The sequence below is a fragment of the Vigna umbellata genome, chromosome 9 (assembly GCF_029865625.1).
Source record: "Vigna umbellata cultivar VRB3 chromosome 9, Vumbellata_1.0, whole genome shotgun sequence".
In the NCBI taxonomy this organism is placed as follows: Eukaryota; Viridiplantae; Streptophyta; class Magnoliopsida; order Fabales; family Fabaceae; genus Vigna; species Vigna umbellata.
Window position 1 is genome coordinate 9441262 of NC_142173.1, and position 18419 is coordinate 9459680.

At 30.1% G+C, this 18419-nt stretch overlaps 2 protein-coding genes across 2 annotated transcripts; one reads left to right on the forward strand and one right to left on the reverse strand.

Annotated features, from left to right (window-relative positions):
• Nucleotides 1-1937: 1937 nt before the first annotated feature.
• LOC124827184 (uncharacterized) lies at nt 1938-3757 on the reverse strand. Its single transcript, XM_088099211.1, has 4 exons — nt 3663-3757; nt 3382-3586; nt 2674-3053; nt 1938-2028 (listed from the first exon to the last, which is right to left on the reverse strand). Exons 1-4 carry the CDS (start codon nt 3755-3757, stop codon nt 1938-1940), a joined length of 771 nt encoding a protein of 256 aa, XP_087955337.1.
• A 5272-nt stretch (nt 3758-9029) lies between these two features.
• LOC148192489 (putative glycosyltransferase STELLO1) lies at nt 9030-12988 on the forward strand. Its single transcript, XM_088099077.1, has 3 exons — nt 9030-11040; nt 11482-11608; nt 12255-12988. Exons 1-3 carry the CDS (start codon nt 9356-9358, stop codon nt 12723-12725), a joined length of 2283 nt encoding a protein of 760 aa, XP_087955203.1. The 5' UTR covers nt 9030-9355; the 3' UTR covers nt 12726-12988.
• The last annotated feature ends 5431 nt before the right edge of the window (nt 12989-18419 follow it).

The following is an 18419-nucleotide window of genomic DNA, read 5'->3' on the forward strand; positions in this document are numbered from 1 at the left end:
ATATTTTTATATAAATAATAAATTGTATCAATCAAATCTTTGCATTCTTATAAAGTAGATTAAATAAAAAAATTGATATACTTTAGATACTAATTAAACCTTTTTTTATTTTATTTTATATTTTTATTTTACTTAAGATAATAAATAATTTCTATTATCATATTATGTTTACAATTATGTGATTTATTTAAAATATACAACAGTAAAGTAATTTTATAATCTAATTTTGAATTAACAACATTTAATATATATACAAAACTACAAATACTTTTACAGAAAAACTCAATATTTTATAATATGTTAATACTTGAAAATTGTTTTATCTACATCTTTAAAAGTTATAATATTCTTACAAAATAAATTTTATATCACTCTCCATCTCCTTTTCCATTTTATAATTCACCTCTTTCTCTTTTTTTTTTGTGTTAAGAATAATATCGCATCGCACTCACAAACTGTTTCTAAACATTTATGTAAAGATTTCATGTCATGAGGTTCAGATAGGTTATAGGGGAGATGAAAAAATAAAAATAAACGGGTGAGTTTGGATTCAAGTTTTAAAAAAATAGATTTAGAATTTTAAAACTCGTTCTCCTAAAAATTTGTTTGTAAATAATTGCGAGAATCTTTTATAATTTAAAGAAAATAATGTACTTATAATTTTTTTTAAACACAATAAATTAAGCTATTCATTTTAATTGGAATTGATAAAATATATAAATTTTAATAAATTGAAAATAAGTTACAAATACAATATTATTTAATAAGCTAGATAATTTACATTCATATTTGTAAGAACATATATATATATATATATATATTATATAAACATTTGATCTGAACAATGGGTTCAAACTCCAAACTTGAACCAAGTTAAAGAATATATTTTTTACGAAAATTAGGTATCGAGCTTAATTCAGGAATCAAAAGTGTACTCGAAATGCCTGATTAATGTTTTCTAAAATTCACAAGTTTGAAAAGTAATAATTCAAGAACGTAGTGTATTAACATCTAGTATACAGTTAAGAGAGAAGAAAAGTAATAAATTTATAGGTTATGTGATATGACAAGAAGAAGGGAGATAGAAAAAATAAAAATAAAGTGTGTAATAAATGTAGACAATCAAAATGTCTATAATCATTTTCATTGTTTGAATACTACTACCTTTTTTTAATTGATTTTTCAATCTGGAATGACCCAATTCTTGTTAGATTTCATGCAATTGAGAGAGAGGAAATGCATCATATATTGTATAATAAATACATTGAAGAGTTATTTTGCTCAAATGTGAATTTTATAATACAGTGGTCATCACTTAATGTATGGGGAGAGCACATAAAAATCATCAACTTAACATTTCAATCTTGTTCTACCACTTTTGAGTTTTATATATATTTTCATTGCACAACTGACATATTTTGAATGTGGAGAATAACAAGAACCAAACAAGAAAATAAAAAGACAGAGAAAATAGCAAGAAGAAAAACAAAAATATGTACTTTAAGCTATGATTATTGGTTTACATTCGGATAGCATTATGTACTCAATGATGGTTATTGATTTCTATAGTGCATCATCATAAGCATAAAAAAACTCTAGATTACTATATAATAATTGGGCTACAGCAAAATTTCCCTATTCTAGTTTAGGGATATATATACCTGAAATTGCACCGAAATATGATATACCTATCCGTGAGTATACTTATCCGCTACAATCTAGCTAGCAACGCTAGCTTCATCCACTTATCTGTGAGAAAAATGTGTTTTCCAAAAAACAACAACATGAAAACAAGGAAATGAAATAATCTAAGTAGAGCTGTATTTGTGAAGCAATAAGATGTGAGGAGAAAAGATAGGATAAGTGTAATTCATTATTTGCATGAATCACTATTACATGACACCGAATTTCATGCGATAAAAATTAAACTCAATTAATTAGTGAATTATAAAGATGTGTACCGTGTAAACATAAGGATCATAACGCCCTCCCGAGCCTGATCTTTTCACAGCATCCACCCTTAGCAACCTAGAGACAGTGTTCTTTCCATCAGACAACAAAAATAACCACATTTATATGAGCATTAAATATCAATATTTAGTAGGTTCTTTTAAACATGTTTACTATTATTAGAATTTATTATTGTCGTAATTAACATTCATTAAAGAATAGTGAGATTCAATTTTTGGTAAATTTTAAGCATTTATTTGGTGGATAACTTTATGATGGATGATTAAAAGAAAGAGATAATGTTTGGTTGAGATGATTTAAGGAAAAAATAATCTTAGGAACAATGAGGACATACTTGTACTTTTATATTTTTTTCCAATGTGTTTCTACTCATACCAGTGTCTCTCTCCTTTAACACATTTACTTTTTCTCTCAGTTCACTTCATTTTCCATATATTTTCTCTCTTATTGCTTCTTTTCATCTTACTCATTCCTCTTCTTACTCTCTATTAAACACATCCTGAGAGTGATTTGTTAACCTTATTGTGTGTATGAAAAATCCAAACAGTTGGTTCGTGCTTGTTTTCGCTACAATAACAAAATCAAACGGTTAATGATTTCAATCCGCTGAAATCAACCACACTAAACCTATTATATTTAAATCACGTAAACGTTTATGTTGCATGGCACAATATGCGTGTTTGGGTGAGTGAAAGAGATTACATTCTTAGAGCTTTGCTGGTGTCGGGGCTGTCACCGAGCATTTGACGGATCTTCACTTCAGAGGAGTCACCGCAAGAGAGCAACTTGAGTATGGCTTCGCCACGCCGACGCAGGTGCGGCGAACCAGCTGGGCGACTCGACGGCTCGGCCGTCTCACGTCCGATCCCGGTCACACGCTCAACAATCGCGCCTCTGCATCTTTTAGCGTAGCGCAAGCTTCGCGCGCTGGAGATGCCGCTCGAGCTGCTCGACAAGCAGGAAGAGGCCTCGCCGGAGGCGGAAACAGGAGAGAGCATATTCGCAGCCTCGCCGGCGTTCGGTTTCCGGTCGCCGGAGCACGATGAGGTCCACGTGACCTTCGATCTTATCTTCCTTGCAATCTTTCACAAAATTAAAATCCTCAGTTTACATAAAACAATCCAGAAATTTGTAACATAAATAGCAACTATCAATCAAATAATTAAATCTCTTATCCTCTCCCTTAGACTCAATCACACATTATCAAATCCAACAGAACAGAACAAAACGGAAAATCACTAGAAACAACAGCAACAAGATGCATAATCTCATCAGAAGAATGAGTGAAGCGAATTCTCATATCACAGTTTGGTTTTGTTATGCTTCCAAACACAAGCACATACAGAAAATGAAGAGAAATAAACTCTAAGATGCAACTAATGAGAAGGTATACAGAAATATATAATCAACCTTAAGCTTCATCTGATTATAACGCAAGATAGCAGAGAATGATACACTGTGCGATTTGATCTCTTTCTCGGATGAATCACCGCTGTCATTGGTGAGAGAGGAAGATGAGGATTTATTAGAACAGTAGGAAATCGATATTTGTCCGGAACGCGTGCTGTTGTTGCTTCTCCTCTCTGGAACTGCATCGCTTGAATCAGAGGGAAACCTTCAGAGAGAGAAATTTGTGAAAACAGAGTGGAGATCGAAACCAAGAAAAGTAGAATTGAAACTGTTGCAGTTACTTTGGAGTAGAAAGCAAGGGAGACGGAGGTGAGGTGTTGAGAAGAAGCAGAGACGATGCAACAGTTCGTTCTTCCGAACTCGGAAATGAAGACATCGTTGCCTTCACTGTTTTCTCTCAGTTTTTCAAATTTCCCGGGTATATTGAAATGTTTTCAAAATTTTCTCTCTCTTCGTCCATGTTTGCCGCGTGTGTCTAACAGTTTTTGTTTATTGTTATTATTAAGACACAAGAATAATACTGTCATTTATATCACACAAAACAGGAGTAATAAAAATTAAAATAAGTTTTTCTTAAAACATAAATTAGTTTATATAAAAATTAGAACAATATAAATGAATTCTTACAACTAAAATAATTTTAATCATAAATTATAATTTCTTATTTTTTATTTTCTCTATTTTAAAATACTTTAAGAAAACCTTGTTAAGGTTTATGATTACTCTCTGTTTTTAGATATGTAAATTCATTGCCTAACTACAAGTATTTACTTTAGCATTTTATTATATTTAGTTACTGGTAATTCTCTTACATGCCTATGTCTGGAAGTCAGAAATATTTTATTTATTTAATTTAGAAGAAACAGCACGTCAAGTTTGACTGGACACCAACCATTACCTTTAATTTAAAAATTTACATTTACATTTTTTATATTTGCAATAAAATAATTCATAATTGTTTTTACCATTAAATAAACACCCACTTATCTTATTTTATTTTCACATATAATTTTCACCAAAACTTAAATATAATTTTAAAATATAAAAATAATATATTTTTGATAAATAAAAATTAAAAGATTATATTTTTATAAATAAAATAAGACGTTGGGTTGTAATTTTATTGAAATAAAATAAAATAAGTAAATGTGTAATTTATTAAAAATATAAAAAAGGTTTATGTTTATTTAAAATGTATAGAGAATGTACGTATTATTATGTAAAAACAAAAGGAAGTAGATATCTATTTTAGAATTAAAGAAAAGTATGTATGAGTATTATTTAGTATAATTTTTAGCTATATGATTATTATCAGTATTTTTATTATTACTGAGCGAAAAATTATATCAATAAAAATTCTAGATTAATAATATATTTTATCTATGTTAATAATACATTGTAAAATGGTTTAATTGGATGTTTGTGATTTTCTATAATCTCTATTGGGCCTGGACTTTTATGTTTGATTAACAAATTCTATTTACACTCCCCATATTTTGTAACACACTTCCACTTAGAAGATTTTTACCTATCTACTTCAAATTTTTCTTTTTTCTTTCATCTCTGCTTTTAAGATTTCATGCATGGTAAATGAAAAATCCATGTCACAAAGTCACTTAATTTTCTACTAATACAATCAGCTAAAAGAAAAATAGGTTAAAATATATTCTTCATACAGCATATATTCCAAATCTTGTAGTATAACAATAAAAGAAATAAATGATATTCATAAATAACTATACTTTTATTTGAATTCTAATTACATATATTAAGTATGCCATTAAATACTAATGTTAACATGGTCTAAAGAAAAATATTAATGACATATTAATTTATTGTATAATAGTTCAGTATTAGTATAATAAATATAACTTCATTTTGAGTTTTAATCCTATTTTTTAATTTGTCAGTTAGATGTTTACTGCATGGTAACTGTTACTAACATTTATATTTAGTTTGATGATTTGATATACAATATTTTTAATGGTAATGATTTTTTTAAAATACCAAATTACTATTATATTCAATTTATTTTCAATAAATTATTCTTTCAAACTCAAAGCTATCAGATCTTTCTTTGTTATACCACATTTCAATTATCTTAAATGGTAAAATGAAGGTGAAGAGAGGGACAATATTAGAAGATAATGTCTACTCAATATATATATATATATATATATATATATATATATATATATATATTAAAATCTGTTTTCGATCTGGAAAAACAATCATTTTCGTATTTAGTCTCCAATAACTTTTTTTCTTGACTTTTGATCTTTGAAATACTTGTAGGTTTGTATCTGATCAGACATTTATTTGTATATATTGGCTTGTTTTTTTTGAAATAATTCCATAAATATTTTTAGATTTCTCTTTTATTTCTAAATTTTTTATCATACTAATTTAAATACTTTCTAACATGAAAATATCATATTAATAGTAATATAAGTAATATAATGAAAAATATCATATAAAAAAATAGGAACTAAAAAAAAAATATTAAGAACCGAATATAAAATTTGTAAACGTTTTAAGAAAAAAACCATATTTAAGTTGTTTTCCTTTTTTTTTTAATTAAGGTAACATTTCTATTAGCTTAGGTGACATATTTTGAGTGGACATTTGGATAGTGTTATTAAAATTGATTTTGAATATCATTAATTAGGTCAAATAATTATAATTATTATTTTAATGTATTATAAAGAATTTAATGGTGAAACCAGTGAATTTTGTGTTTTATCCTATAAAAGAAATGGACAGAAGGTGATGATAACAAGATAGACGTGCATCTATGTTCGTTTTCTGTAATAAAAATAAATAAATTTTAGTTTAATTATAAAGTAAATTTAGATTATTATAATATTATAGATGATTTTTTATTTATTTTATAGATAATTTTGTTTTCTTATAAATAATTATTTTAGTTATAAAAATAATTATTTTAAAAAAAATAATCAAACTAAAAAAATGATTAAATTTAAAAAATATTAAGAATAAAATTAATAAAATGATTGTTTTAATTTAAAAACAATTACTTATTAAAGTGTAAAATTGGAAAAGAAATGTATACATTCAAAAGTTGAATTCTCTTTACTACAAAATAGCATAATTTTTTAAATTAAAAATAAAGTCTATATATGTACAAATTGTTTATTGAAATAAAAATAATTAAATTTCATAACTTTTATTCTTTTTAAACAAATAGAAACTTACAAACCGAGTATCGTATAATCAGTCGGCCTCACTGGCTCGCACCGGTCACATCTAGGCCCAATCATCCAACTTTGTAACGGGTTTTATCCAAAATCAGTCCAGTCTATAACAAAATTAATATGATTACTTTTCATATAATATTAAAAATGTTTAATACATCAATTGGTCCCAATTTTTGAAAGTTTGATTCAAAATGGTTCCACTTTTTTAAAAAGTTCAGTAAGACTTGTTTAAAAATGTTCAATTCGGTCCTTTTCATGGACGTCGTTAAAAACTTAACGTGCTGATGCCACTGTGGCCAAATCTAGGTGAGGTGTTATGTTGAATGATTACGTGGCAGGCACTGTGAAGTGAAGTGAGTTGGTGAAAATATTTTAAAAAAATAAAATGACTTAATTTGGGTGGTAGGTTTAAGTGTGGGTTAAACCAAAATTACCTTTATCTAAGACTGATTTGGGGATTTATGGGTAAAACATTGTGCTGCAAGTGGTTCCAGATAATTAGGGTTGGGAATTTGGGGATTTGGGGATTTCTTTTAATTATAATTAATTAGGGTTGGGATTTCCTTTTAATCACTTTTAGTTATCAATTTCTATTAATTTCTGAATTCTAATTGGATGCATTAGGTTTGAACCCTAAATTTAATTCTCAAATGCTTGTTTCACACCTAAAGAACTCTAATAACAATTTTTTTCCCAAATCATTTTCTTGTCTCGAACAAACCCAACTTGGGAGGGTGTTCTTCGGTCACGCGCGAGAGAAGCTCGCTTCGGGAAAGCGCTCTTCTTTTTCGTTTCTGGTTATGTTGTGGCTTCGTAGGAAGGGAGAGATATCATTCTTTGTCTTCCCTTTCTTCTCTATTTCTGGTTGGTTTTTTGCAGGAAGGAGAAGCAAGTTTCGGTGGCAGAATCATCGTCAATCAAACAAAATATAATTAAACCCTAATCCCAAATACAACAACATCAACTTATTAGCCTTGATTAGGACCACTTATCTCACACACGTACGTACGCTGTTCCAATTTAATTTTGAAGGAATCACCAGCCAAAACCACTTGCAGCATAATGTTTTACCCAGAAATACCTAATTTAACCACACTTAAACCTACCACCCAAATTAAGTCATTTTATTTTTTTAAAATATTTTCACCAATTCACTTCACAGTGTCACGTAGTCATCCAACATAACACCTAACTCAGATTTGGCTACAAGTTTTTAACGGCGTCCACGAAAAGGACCGAATTGAATATTTTTAAACAAAATATGGAGCCTTACTGAACTTTTTCTAAAGATGAGACCATTTTGAACCAAACCCCAAAAAGTTGGGATCAAATGATATATTAAACCTATTAAAAAAAACATAATTTTACACCCTTCTTGAATATTTGGTCACCATCTTATCATAAATCATGGATCACACTTAGAAAATAATTATCCAATAAAAAAAACAATGTAAAAAATATATGTACTGTTCACTCAAATAACTTATTTACAAGTTACATTACAATGGTAAAGTTTTCTAGGAATCCTTTATATTTCCATCTATTGCAAGAGTCCCATCAAATCACTCTTGTTTCAATGAAATGAAATCATTTTGTAAGATCTAAATTTTCTTAGCATTCACAAAAATAATAATTCATTTTTGAATATCACTAATAATTTTTTCTATGAATAAGCATGCATCACACATACAAAAATATTAAAAACAAATGTTTAATGGAATGTCTTGATAGCATTCTAGTCATCTCCAAACAAAACATCCAAGATCAAAGGTTTTTTGTTTTGTCACAGCCATATACCCCTTGTTTGGAAACTTGTTAGTGCACATGGCAAAGCATTGATTGGTTTGAAATAGACTTGTTAACTAAGTTTCCAGTTTAACTCTCATCCCAACACACCTACACTTTGGAAACAAACTAGTGCTGATTTAACAAAACAAGTCAAGGAGAACCAAGCAAACCCACAAAACAAAACCCCCTGGTTCCTTCTGTCCCCAATAAATCAAGATAACATTTTTCATTTTTGGTTCAACTCAAACTGATTTTTCAAGCCAATAAAAATCTATGAATCATATCATATTACAACTGTGGTTGATAATCAATGTCCATCCCTATTAAAACTAGTACTTTAATGAGAAATCTAAACATGTGCTAAATTGGTATAAGAAGAATAACCCATTATCTAATCTAACACATCTTTTTAAATGTATTATTCATTATTAACTATAAATTTGCTAAAACTCATGAGAGTACCCTAGTTTCAATATGATATATGTTAAAATATGAATGATAATATAAAAGTTTTAACATCAGTGAAAGTTTTAGAAGATATTATCTGGAAAAGGTATTGACATGGCAGCTCATAAATCAAAAGCATTATAATAGCAAGTTCCAAATCCAATTAATACCCTAACGTGAAGTTTTACCTAATGAGTCCATTTTCCAACACCAAACCAAAATAAAAAAGGATTAAAGATAATAAAATAAAAAGAAGATGTTACAACTGAACCAGAAGAAGATTCCACTCTACCAAACTACCTGCACTTGCATTGAAGCTTAAGGAACCGACACACACACACATACCTGTCGGCAACCACAACCTTAACCAAAACTTCAACTCCCAAACCCCAAAAGAAACTTACCAGCAACATTCTATGTTTCGATTAGGAGGAAAAAGAAAGAGTTGAAAGGTGTTCAGCTCAAGTCAATCGGAAGATACATTTGGGGGAAGGTTCGATTGAATTCATCACCCAAACTCAATGATGGTCCAAGAGCAGCATTCACTTCCAAAATCAGTGAATCAGAAGCCCAAAACACGGACGGCGGCGCTGGCAGCTACCAAGAGCCTCGATTTCTCCGCCTGGGTCTCTGACAACCTCGTCAGGATCGTGACCGTGGTGCTCCTCGTAGTGACCGTCGCCGCCGTGTTTTTCCTCCGGAACGCCGGCGACACCGCGGCGCTGCTCTGCTTCGAGAAGCAGGCGCAGGAGCTCGAGCGGATCGCGTACCCGCGCGTGGAGTGGGGCGCGATCGCCCCGATCGCGGACAAGACCTCGAAGTTTGCGAACTTCCGGACAGAGAAGTGGATCGTGGTTTCAGTGTTGGGGTACCCCAGCGACACGCTTAGGCGGCTTGTGAAGATAAAGGGATGGCAGGTGGTGGCGGTTGGTGGGTCGAAAACGCCGTCGGATTGGAGTCTGAAAGGTGCGATCTTTTTGTCCCTGGAGGAACAGGCCAATTTGGGGTTTAGGGTTGTGGATTACCTTCCTTACGATTCGTATGTTAGAAAGAGTGTGGGTTATTTGTTTGCGATTCAGCATGGTGCCAAGAAGATTTTTGACGCTGATGATAGAGGGGAGGTGATAGATGATGATTTGGGCAAGCATTTTGATGTGGAGTTAGTAGGGGAAGGTGCCAGGCAAGAGGTTTTGTTGCAGTATAGTCACGATAACCCGAATCGAACCGTCGTGAACCCTTATGTGCATTTTGGGCAGCGTTCGGTTTGGCCCAGAGGGTTGCCTCTGGAGAGGGCAGGGGAAATTGGGCATGAGGAATTTTACACTCAGGTTTTTGGAGGGAAGCAGTTTATTCAGCAGGGGATTTCCAATGGCCTGCCGGATGTAGATTCAGTGTTTTACTTCACCCGGAAGTCCAGTTTGGAGGCGTTTGATGTGAGGTTCGACGAGCATGCGCCGAAGGTGGCGCTGCCGCAGGGTGTGATGGTGCCGTTGAATTCCTTTAACACGCTGTACCATTCGCCGGCGTTCTGGGCCTTGATGCTGCCGGTGTCGGTGAGCACGATGGCGTCTGATGTGTTGAGGGGTTACTGGGGGCAGAGGCTGCTTTGGGAGGTTGGTGGGTATGTTGCGGTTTATCCACCTACGGTCCATAGGTATGACAGGATTGAGGCGTACCCATTTTCAGAAGAGAAGGATCTTCATGTGAATGTTGGAAGGTTGATTGATTATTTGGTTTTGTGGCGGTCTGATAAGCATAGGTTGTTTGAGAAGATTCTGGATTTGAGCTTTGCAATGGCAGAGGAGGGGTTTTGGACTGAGACGGATGTGAAGCTTACTGCTGCTTGGCTGCAGGATTTGTTGGCTGTTGGCTATCAGCAGCCGAGGTTGATGTCGTTGGAGTTGGGAAGGCCTAGGCCAAATATTGGTCATGGTGATCGAAAAGAGTTTGTACCACAGAAGTTGCCATCAGTGCATCTTGGCGTAGAAGAAACAGGAACAGTGAATTATGAGATTGCTAATTTGATCCGGTGGAGGAAAACTTTCGGGAATGTGGTGCTTATAATGCACTGCAATGGGCCGGTGGAACGAACCGCTCTTGAATGGAGGTTGCTTTATGGAAGGATATTCAGATCTGTAGTTATTTTGTCAGAAAAGAAGGATGTAGATCTTGTTGTAGAGGAGGGTCATTTGGACTATGCATACAGGTATGTCTGGTTATGTTTTACATTTCTTTCTATTGCTAAATTATAATTGGTGACTTGTAAATTTTTGGAATTGTTTCTGAATCTAAATACTAGCCTTTGATGATTACCTGAGATGGTTCTCTTTTATCAGTAAGAGTAAGGATTGAGAGGCAATAAAAGACTGAAGTTTGTTAAAAAAAAATATGAAATCATCTCAAGTAATTGCTTTGGGTCATTGGCTGTTTGGTGAAGTAAAATGCAGTTAAATTGCTTATATCACAGCAGAAACAGAACTTTCCTTCACTTTAAACATGTTAGTAGTAGTGTGAGAGGTGTTTTGTAGCCTGTGTTGACAATGGAAGCTTTTGGAAGAGGAAAGTTAGAAATATCACTTATTGTAGAGGTTTGTTATCCTGTTTTCTTCTTCATATGATTTTAATTTTATCCATCGCCTGATTTCAGGTACCTGCCCAAAATTTTTGAGCAATTTAGCAGTGCAGAAGGATTTTTGTTCGTACAGGATAATACCATTCTTAATTACTGGAACTTACTACAAGCAGATAAAACTAAACTGTGGATCACTAATAAGGTATTGTTATTTTGTTCCTCTCACCCCAAGTATGGATTCTTACTTCTGCATGATTGAAACTCCACCCATTCTAAATCCTCCCAAATTGATATTATAAGGGCTTATTGACCCATGTTACAAATGCATGCACTAATATTGCAAGAAAACAGTTTTAATCTAGAGTAGCAAACCTCATTCCAATCTGTAAAACAGTAGTAAGCATTGGTCTGACTCGAGGAACTTTTCAACAAACGCTTGTAGGATAAGAAAAGGGGAAGAAAAACCAAAATAAAATTGTCCATAACTTAATGTATTAGCTAATCCGCAGAAAGTTAGATTTGTCCATAACAAATGACATTTTGTTAAGTCAAGTACTAGGAAGGGAGGATTTTGTATAGTCAAATACTAAACTGACAAACACCTACAGTTAAGGACTAGTTACTCTTTAATTTGTTGTTGCTGTGAAGTTTTTCACAGTTCCACTCTATTATCCTATCATACTGTTGGTGATATTACATTCATATTCATTCAGGATAATGTTAGTGTGAAAATATTTTATGCTATTTCTCCCACTCTTAGTCAATTTACTTTGAAGCATGGCTTTAACTCTTAAAAGATGGTGCAAGCCCTTTTCTCTCTGAGCATTAACAAAGTTACTGGGATTCAGGTGTCAGAATCTTGGTCTTCTGTAATAACCAATGGTGACAGTTCAGATTGGTTATCACAACAAGCAAGCATGGTACAGAAGGTTGTTAGCACGATGCCAGCACACTTTCAAGTGAGCTACAAAGAAACAAGTGACAATGACAAGAACCTCCTATTATGCAGTTCTGAGGTGTTTTATGTTCCTCAGCGATTGATCAGTGATTTTGTTGAGCTTGTTAGCCTTGTGGGCAATCTAGAGATTCATCAGAAGGTTGCAATTCCTATGTTCTTTGTGTCCCTAGATTCTACTCAGAATTTTGACCCTGTTCTTGATTCAATGATCTACAAGCAAAATCCTCCTGCTAATTCCACCACTCTTTATACTGCCAAAGTTCCTGCTGTTCATCCATGGAGCGTATCGAGTGAGCAAGACTTCATAAAGCTTATCAGAATAATGGCAGAAGGAGATCCACTTCTGATGGAGTTAGTTTGAAAGTAGAAAACTCTTTCTTCTTGATACTTGGTGACCACAGAGGACGCAAGAAACATGTAACACTTAAATAGCACTCCTACACGCTCTATTTTTAATCGAAAACAGTGTTACACAGTATTTTTGTTTCTTGGGTGGGTTTTTAACCTTCTCTTTCCCCCTACCCTTTATTGTGTAGATTTCTTCCACAGAAAATTGTATCATTCCTTATTTTTTTCTTCCCTTCTTTTTTGTGAAAAATGAAATGAAAATGTATTTGTATTCAATATTGCATTGCAATCTCTCCATTAAGAGATTCTTTTTTTATACCAACTTGAAGCGTGTCTGATATGCAGTGGTTTCTGGGAATTTGCATGCCTATGCAAAAAAGAACTATTATTCCTACATCTAGATAAGAACTCTGCAAGATGGCTTAGCATACATATGCAAATAGGTCTGAAAGTTCATGCCTTTTTTTCTTCACTTTCATCAAACAGAACCCAGATGAACCTATGCTTGCTTTGTTCCAACCCATTTGCAATTTCGTGAATCTGTTCTTCTGCCAATGTTTGTTGTCCCATAAGATACGTATATCATTGAAACATGTTTGAAAATGGAAAACTTTAATGTCAGGAAATTTGCAGAGTTGAAATTGTTTGTCTATACTTTGAATCCACATATTTTACAATTGATTTGAGAGATTAACATTGCTTCTTTCATGTAAGCAACTTATTATTAAAAGATTCATTTCGTGCTTAAAATTGATAAAAATTTAACGGAGTTTTACAGAAGTGACGATTTTTGGTGCATCAATCCCCAAAAGCTTTCAATCAATTTAAATATTTATGGAACTGTTCGAAAGAAATGAAGCATGTAATTTTTAAGGATCTTCAAAAAAAAATTATTATTTTTGTCATTAAAAATTGGGACAATTTTTAACCCTAATTATTCTAAAATTAGTAATAACATTAATTTTAAATTAGCATAAAGAATATAACTAAATTCAAAAGATAAAGAATACCAATATTGATTTATAAATTAAAATAAAGAATATAAATATTACAAGTAATCAGGTTTGAAGTTTAACTCTAAACTTTTTATCACTTGACGAATCCCAGGATTGGACTAGTAGTAATTTAATAAATACTATTTTTTGTACTAACAGAATTTAATTCTTTTTATTTCATAAAAGAAAAACATTATCAAATATTTTAAAAGTTGTGGATTAGTAAATTATAAATAAACCGAGGTATAATTTTTAGTGTTTTCAAATATTTTTTAAATTTTTTATGAAAAAAATTAATATATTATTAATTGTCCTTGTAATCTATCTATATATTTATGTAAACTAAAGTTGAGCTTAAGGAATATATAATAAAAAGAACAACTAGTTAATAATTGTGCTTAAATTTAATACATAATATAATAATAGTAATAATAATAATGCGGCCTTGTATTAAAAGACCTACTGAAGTTAATACAAAGATATTAAAAAAATAGTAGCATATTTTAGAGTTACATATTATAGTCGTAAAATATTTATTAACTTTGTTGTATAAATAACAGAAATAATTTTTAACATAATTTATTTCTCTGATTATTTTTTTGTTTACAAAATTTAAATATGAAATCTTACTTCTAGCTCGTATCGAACCCAATTCACTGTTTAGAAAAAAGAAAAAAACTTTATAGACTTTGAGATGAAGGACAAATTCATTTTCCCTATTTCTGCAAAACATAGGTTTAAATTATACCGTGTAGAAATGATAGAGAAAAAAGGAAATACACTCTCTAAAATAGTAGATAAAATTGTTTTGATATATTAAGGAGATTCTTTATATAAAAACAACACCGTATTCAATCCAAAACTTAAATATTTGATATTTTTGAGTTTTTTAATATATCACTCAATTTTTTTTTACTTTTACTAGATGTCAAACTTTGAACTCATACTTAAATTTTTAATAATGTTCTATTAAATTCTAATTCTAGTTTCAAAATATATATATATATATCATTCATTTATGTAAATATATTTTCTTTTACCTAACTATTGTTAGGTTTTACCTAACTATATATATATCATCTTCTCTTTTGTTTGGATTATATTTTTATATTTTCTTCACCAATTCCTCCTTGATCAAATCAAAAACAAATTTTTCTGTCTTTGATATGAATTTTGAATACTTATTGTTAGCATATTTTATCTCATAAAGGTTGTTTTCAAAGAAAATCTAAAAGAATCTTTTTTAATATTTGAATAATCTTAGAAATATATAAGATATAAAAATTAATTTAATACCTAAATTAATTTTAAATAGAATTGTTCTTGTTTCTTTCACGATAAGTTGTTCTTCATTCCCAATTTTTATTTGGAAATATTTTATTTGTTGAGTTCCTTAAAAAGTTATCCATCATGAGTTATGTAGTTTGTATAACCATTATCTATAATCTAACCTTTTGTAGACTGTTTATTGTGACACATGATGTTGTAAGAAGTAGTTCATTATCGACTTTACTATCTTGACATCTTCTTGAGGAATTTAAAATTTGTATGCTTTTTTCACACGTTCCAATTGAGCATATTGATAACATTTTACATCTGGCCTCCACCAACACTTGTTGGATTGATGTGTGTTGTATTTTGTTCATTTTGTCGTTCTTGACTATGAGAGCATCCTCTCTCCTATAAAGTAAAATTTCTTCAACCACTTTATTTTTTTTGTTACTCTTGTATTTGCAAGACATATATCACTTTTGTCAAAGTAATTATAGAATATCGTCATTTCCTTTGACACTATTACCAAAATTTTCTGAAAGAGTTTGGAATCTGAAAACCTCTTTCCTTTAATTTTTATCTTGTTAGTAATATCAAATAATTTGTTTAGTATTCCTTAATTGTTTTAAACTCTTTCATCCTGTAGTTCAAGCACTTTTATTAATTTTAAAACTTTCATGCATTAAATTTTTCTATTTTCTTCACATTCTTCTTTGAAAATTTCCAGAGAATCACCATCACACTCATAGATCAAAACTTTCATCACTAAAGAGTGAAATAGTGACTTGTGAAAAATTTCCTTTCATTCTAAAGGTCTTGTAAGAATAATGACTCTTAATACCACTCTTGAGAATTTTTAGAATTTATGAAAATAGGAGAGATATGCAATATATTTTAAAAGTGAAAAATTTATTAAAAACTAATTTAAAAAAGTATATTTTAAAAGTGAAAGATTTATTAAAAACTAATTTAAATAAAAAAGATAGTGAATATTCTCCAAAGTTGATATTTTTCTTATGCGAGGAATAAATTGAAAATATTCATTTATGCATTTTAAAATAATGAAATAATATATACTTTTACATACAGCTTTTTTATTTATATGCTACTATATAACTTCTTAACTCTCAATTCAAAATAATAGCAATAATTTGTTACATAATTATAGCTATAAAAAGTTGAAATTATTATTTTATTTTATGTTTTTATGATTAAAAATGAAATATATAATTACAAAATTATTATTATATTGACTAGTAGATTTTACTTGTTTATTATATTTACAAATATAAAGATATATTAAATAATTTTTAATTTCAATTTACAATAACATGAAATATTAATATCTAATGGGTATACGGTAATGAATTTAAAGCATTTATATTTTAATAAGATAAGAAATTAAAAGAAAAACGTAAATATTATAAGGGAAATAAAAATTAAAGTAAACATATTAATAAAAAATAAATATATAAGCCTTAGAATAAAATGATATTTAATCAAAATGATAATTGTAATTCTTTAGATCAAAACATAAATTTAAATTATAAATATTAAATTGAAATTTAAAATATTTAATTAAAATAAAATTATAAAATACTGTATATAGATTCTGCTATGGTTTATCAAAATATGATAAAACAATGGGTTTGAAAAATATAAATTTCTTTTTTTAAACTTAAATTTTTCTCACACTTGTGTTATTCTTATCGAATCTAATAATCTCACATGTTTCATAGTTGAGATTTAAAATAGTTATATTTATTTTTTTTCATTTTTTAAAGAGTTTTACGTTTCAAAAAGAAGACAATACTTCATAATTGACCATAATCATATCATATGAGAAATTAGGAATAAAACATTATTTTCTAAAGAAAAGTTAAAATGAATTTAAAAAGAAAAAGTTAAAAGAAAAAACAGAAGAACAGACTGAAGCCAATGAGAGTGGACCGAAAACCAGAAAGTGAAAAATGGAAGAAAGAGGTTTAAGAAATGAGCAAAGCCGTGTAGCATCTTTCTTGTTGAACCATTGCAGACAACAACACTGAACCATTTTGTTTTGTATAATATGGGAACATAGATTAAGGTATATTTTTGCTGTTACCGAGGCTACAAGGTTACACACTTCAAGGTTTTTTCTGCTTTGGAATTTTCAAATTTCAGTATAACCTACCTCTGTCACTTTGATTCAGCACAAAACACAATGTCTGAAATCACAGGCAAATTTCGTTTTTTATATTTCCGTTCAACAAAAAAACAAAAACATGATTGCTTCGATAATTTCAATGTGGTTGGTTTCTTTCCAATATCACATGATAGAAAGTCCCCCCTTTTTTTTAAGTTTAATACAAAATATATGGTAAATGATATTTTTTTCTTACTAGTTAAAAATTAGCTAAAAAAGGAAAATATGAAAATTAGTTCAAATTGATGACTCTTAATCTCGATTAATGAGTAGATTATAAAAGATGATCGATATAAGCATAACGAAATATTCATTTGAACGTAAACAACTTTTTATATTTAATTATGTAGTTTTTGTTTGTTATGCTAAATTGAAGCTCAACTATATAAGTTTCGGTGAATTATAATAATTTTGTGTGTGATTATATAAATTTTGCAATATCTTACTATCTGCGTTACCATCGTTCAAATATTAAATAAGATCTCGATTGACTTTGTTTACACAAAAGCATGAATAACAAACACATGGATAAGAACAACAAATACTCTTAATATAGCAACTTTAAAAATAAACATAAATTCATCCTAAGAACTTTATAATATAATTATCATGACTTATTTTTAATAAGTAGATAACAAAATGGGAGTGAGATCCATAACAAAGGTGAATGGTTGAGTATTTTTATTATTAAGTGAATAAGTTCTACAACTCCTACTTACAACAATCAAGTTAATTAAATCGCTTGACAAATAATGGAGGCTTTATATCCAATGACATTGCCTTTTCATATATTCATTCAAATTCATAATAACTCACAATAGTTATTACGAATTAAAAATTATGTAATTAATGTTATCATTAAAATATGAGTTAGTTGAGGTTCAATTGATTAAAATAATCAATTATAATAAAAGTAGTGTTGTTGTAAAAATGAGTTGTAACCGTGAACCAACCCAGTCCACCATGGGTTTGAGCCGAGTTGGGTTTGAAAAAAAAAGTAACTTTTTTATATGGGTTAGTTTTCAATCCACCTCACTTAGAACCCGGCTCATCAACCCACTTAATTTAATTTGATTATTTATTATTTTGTGTTTCAATATTATTAGTTATCATTTTTTATTATATTTAGCCGAGTTGAGTTTGAAAAAAAAATAATTTTTTTATACGGGTTAGTTTTCAAACCAGCTCACTTAGAATCCGGCTCATCCGAGTTGAACCCGTGGTGGGCCGGATTGGCTCATCAACCCACTTAATT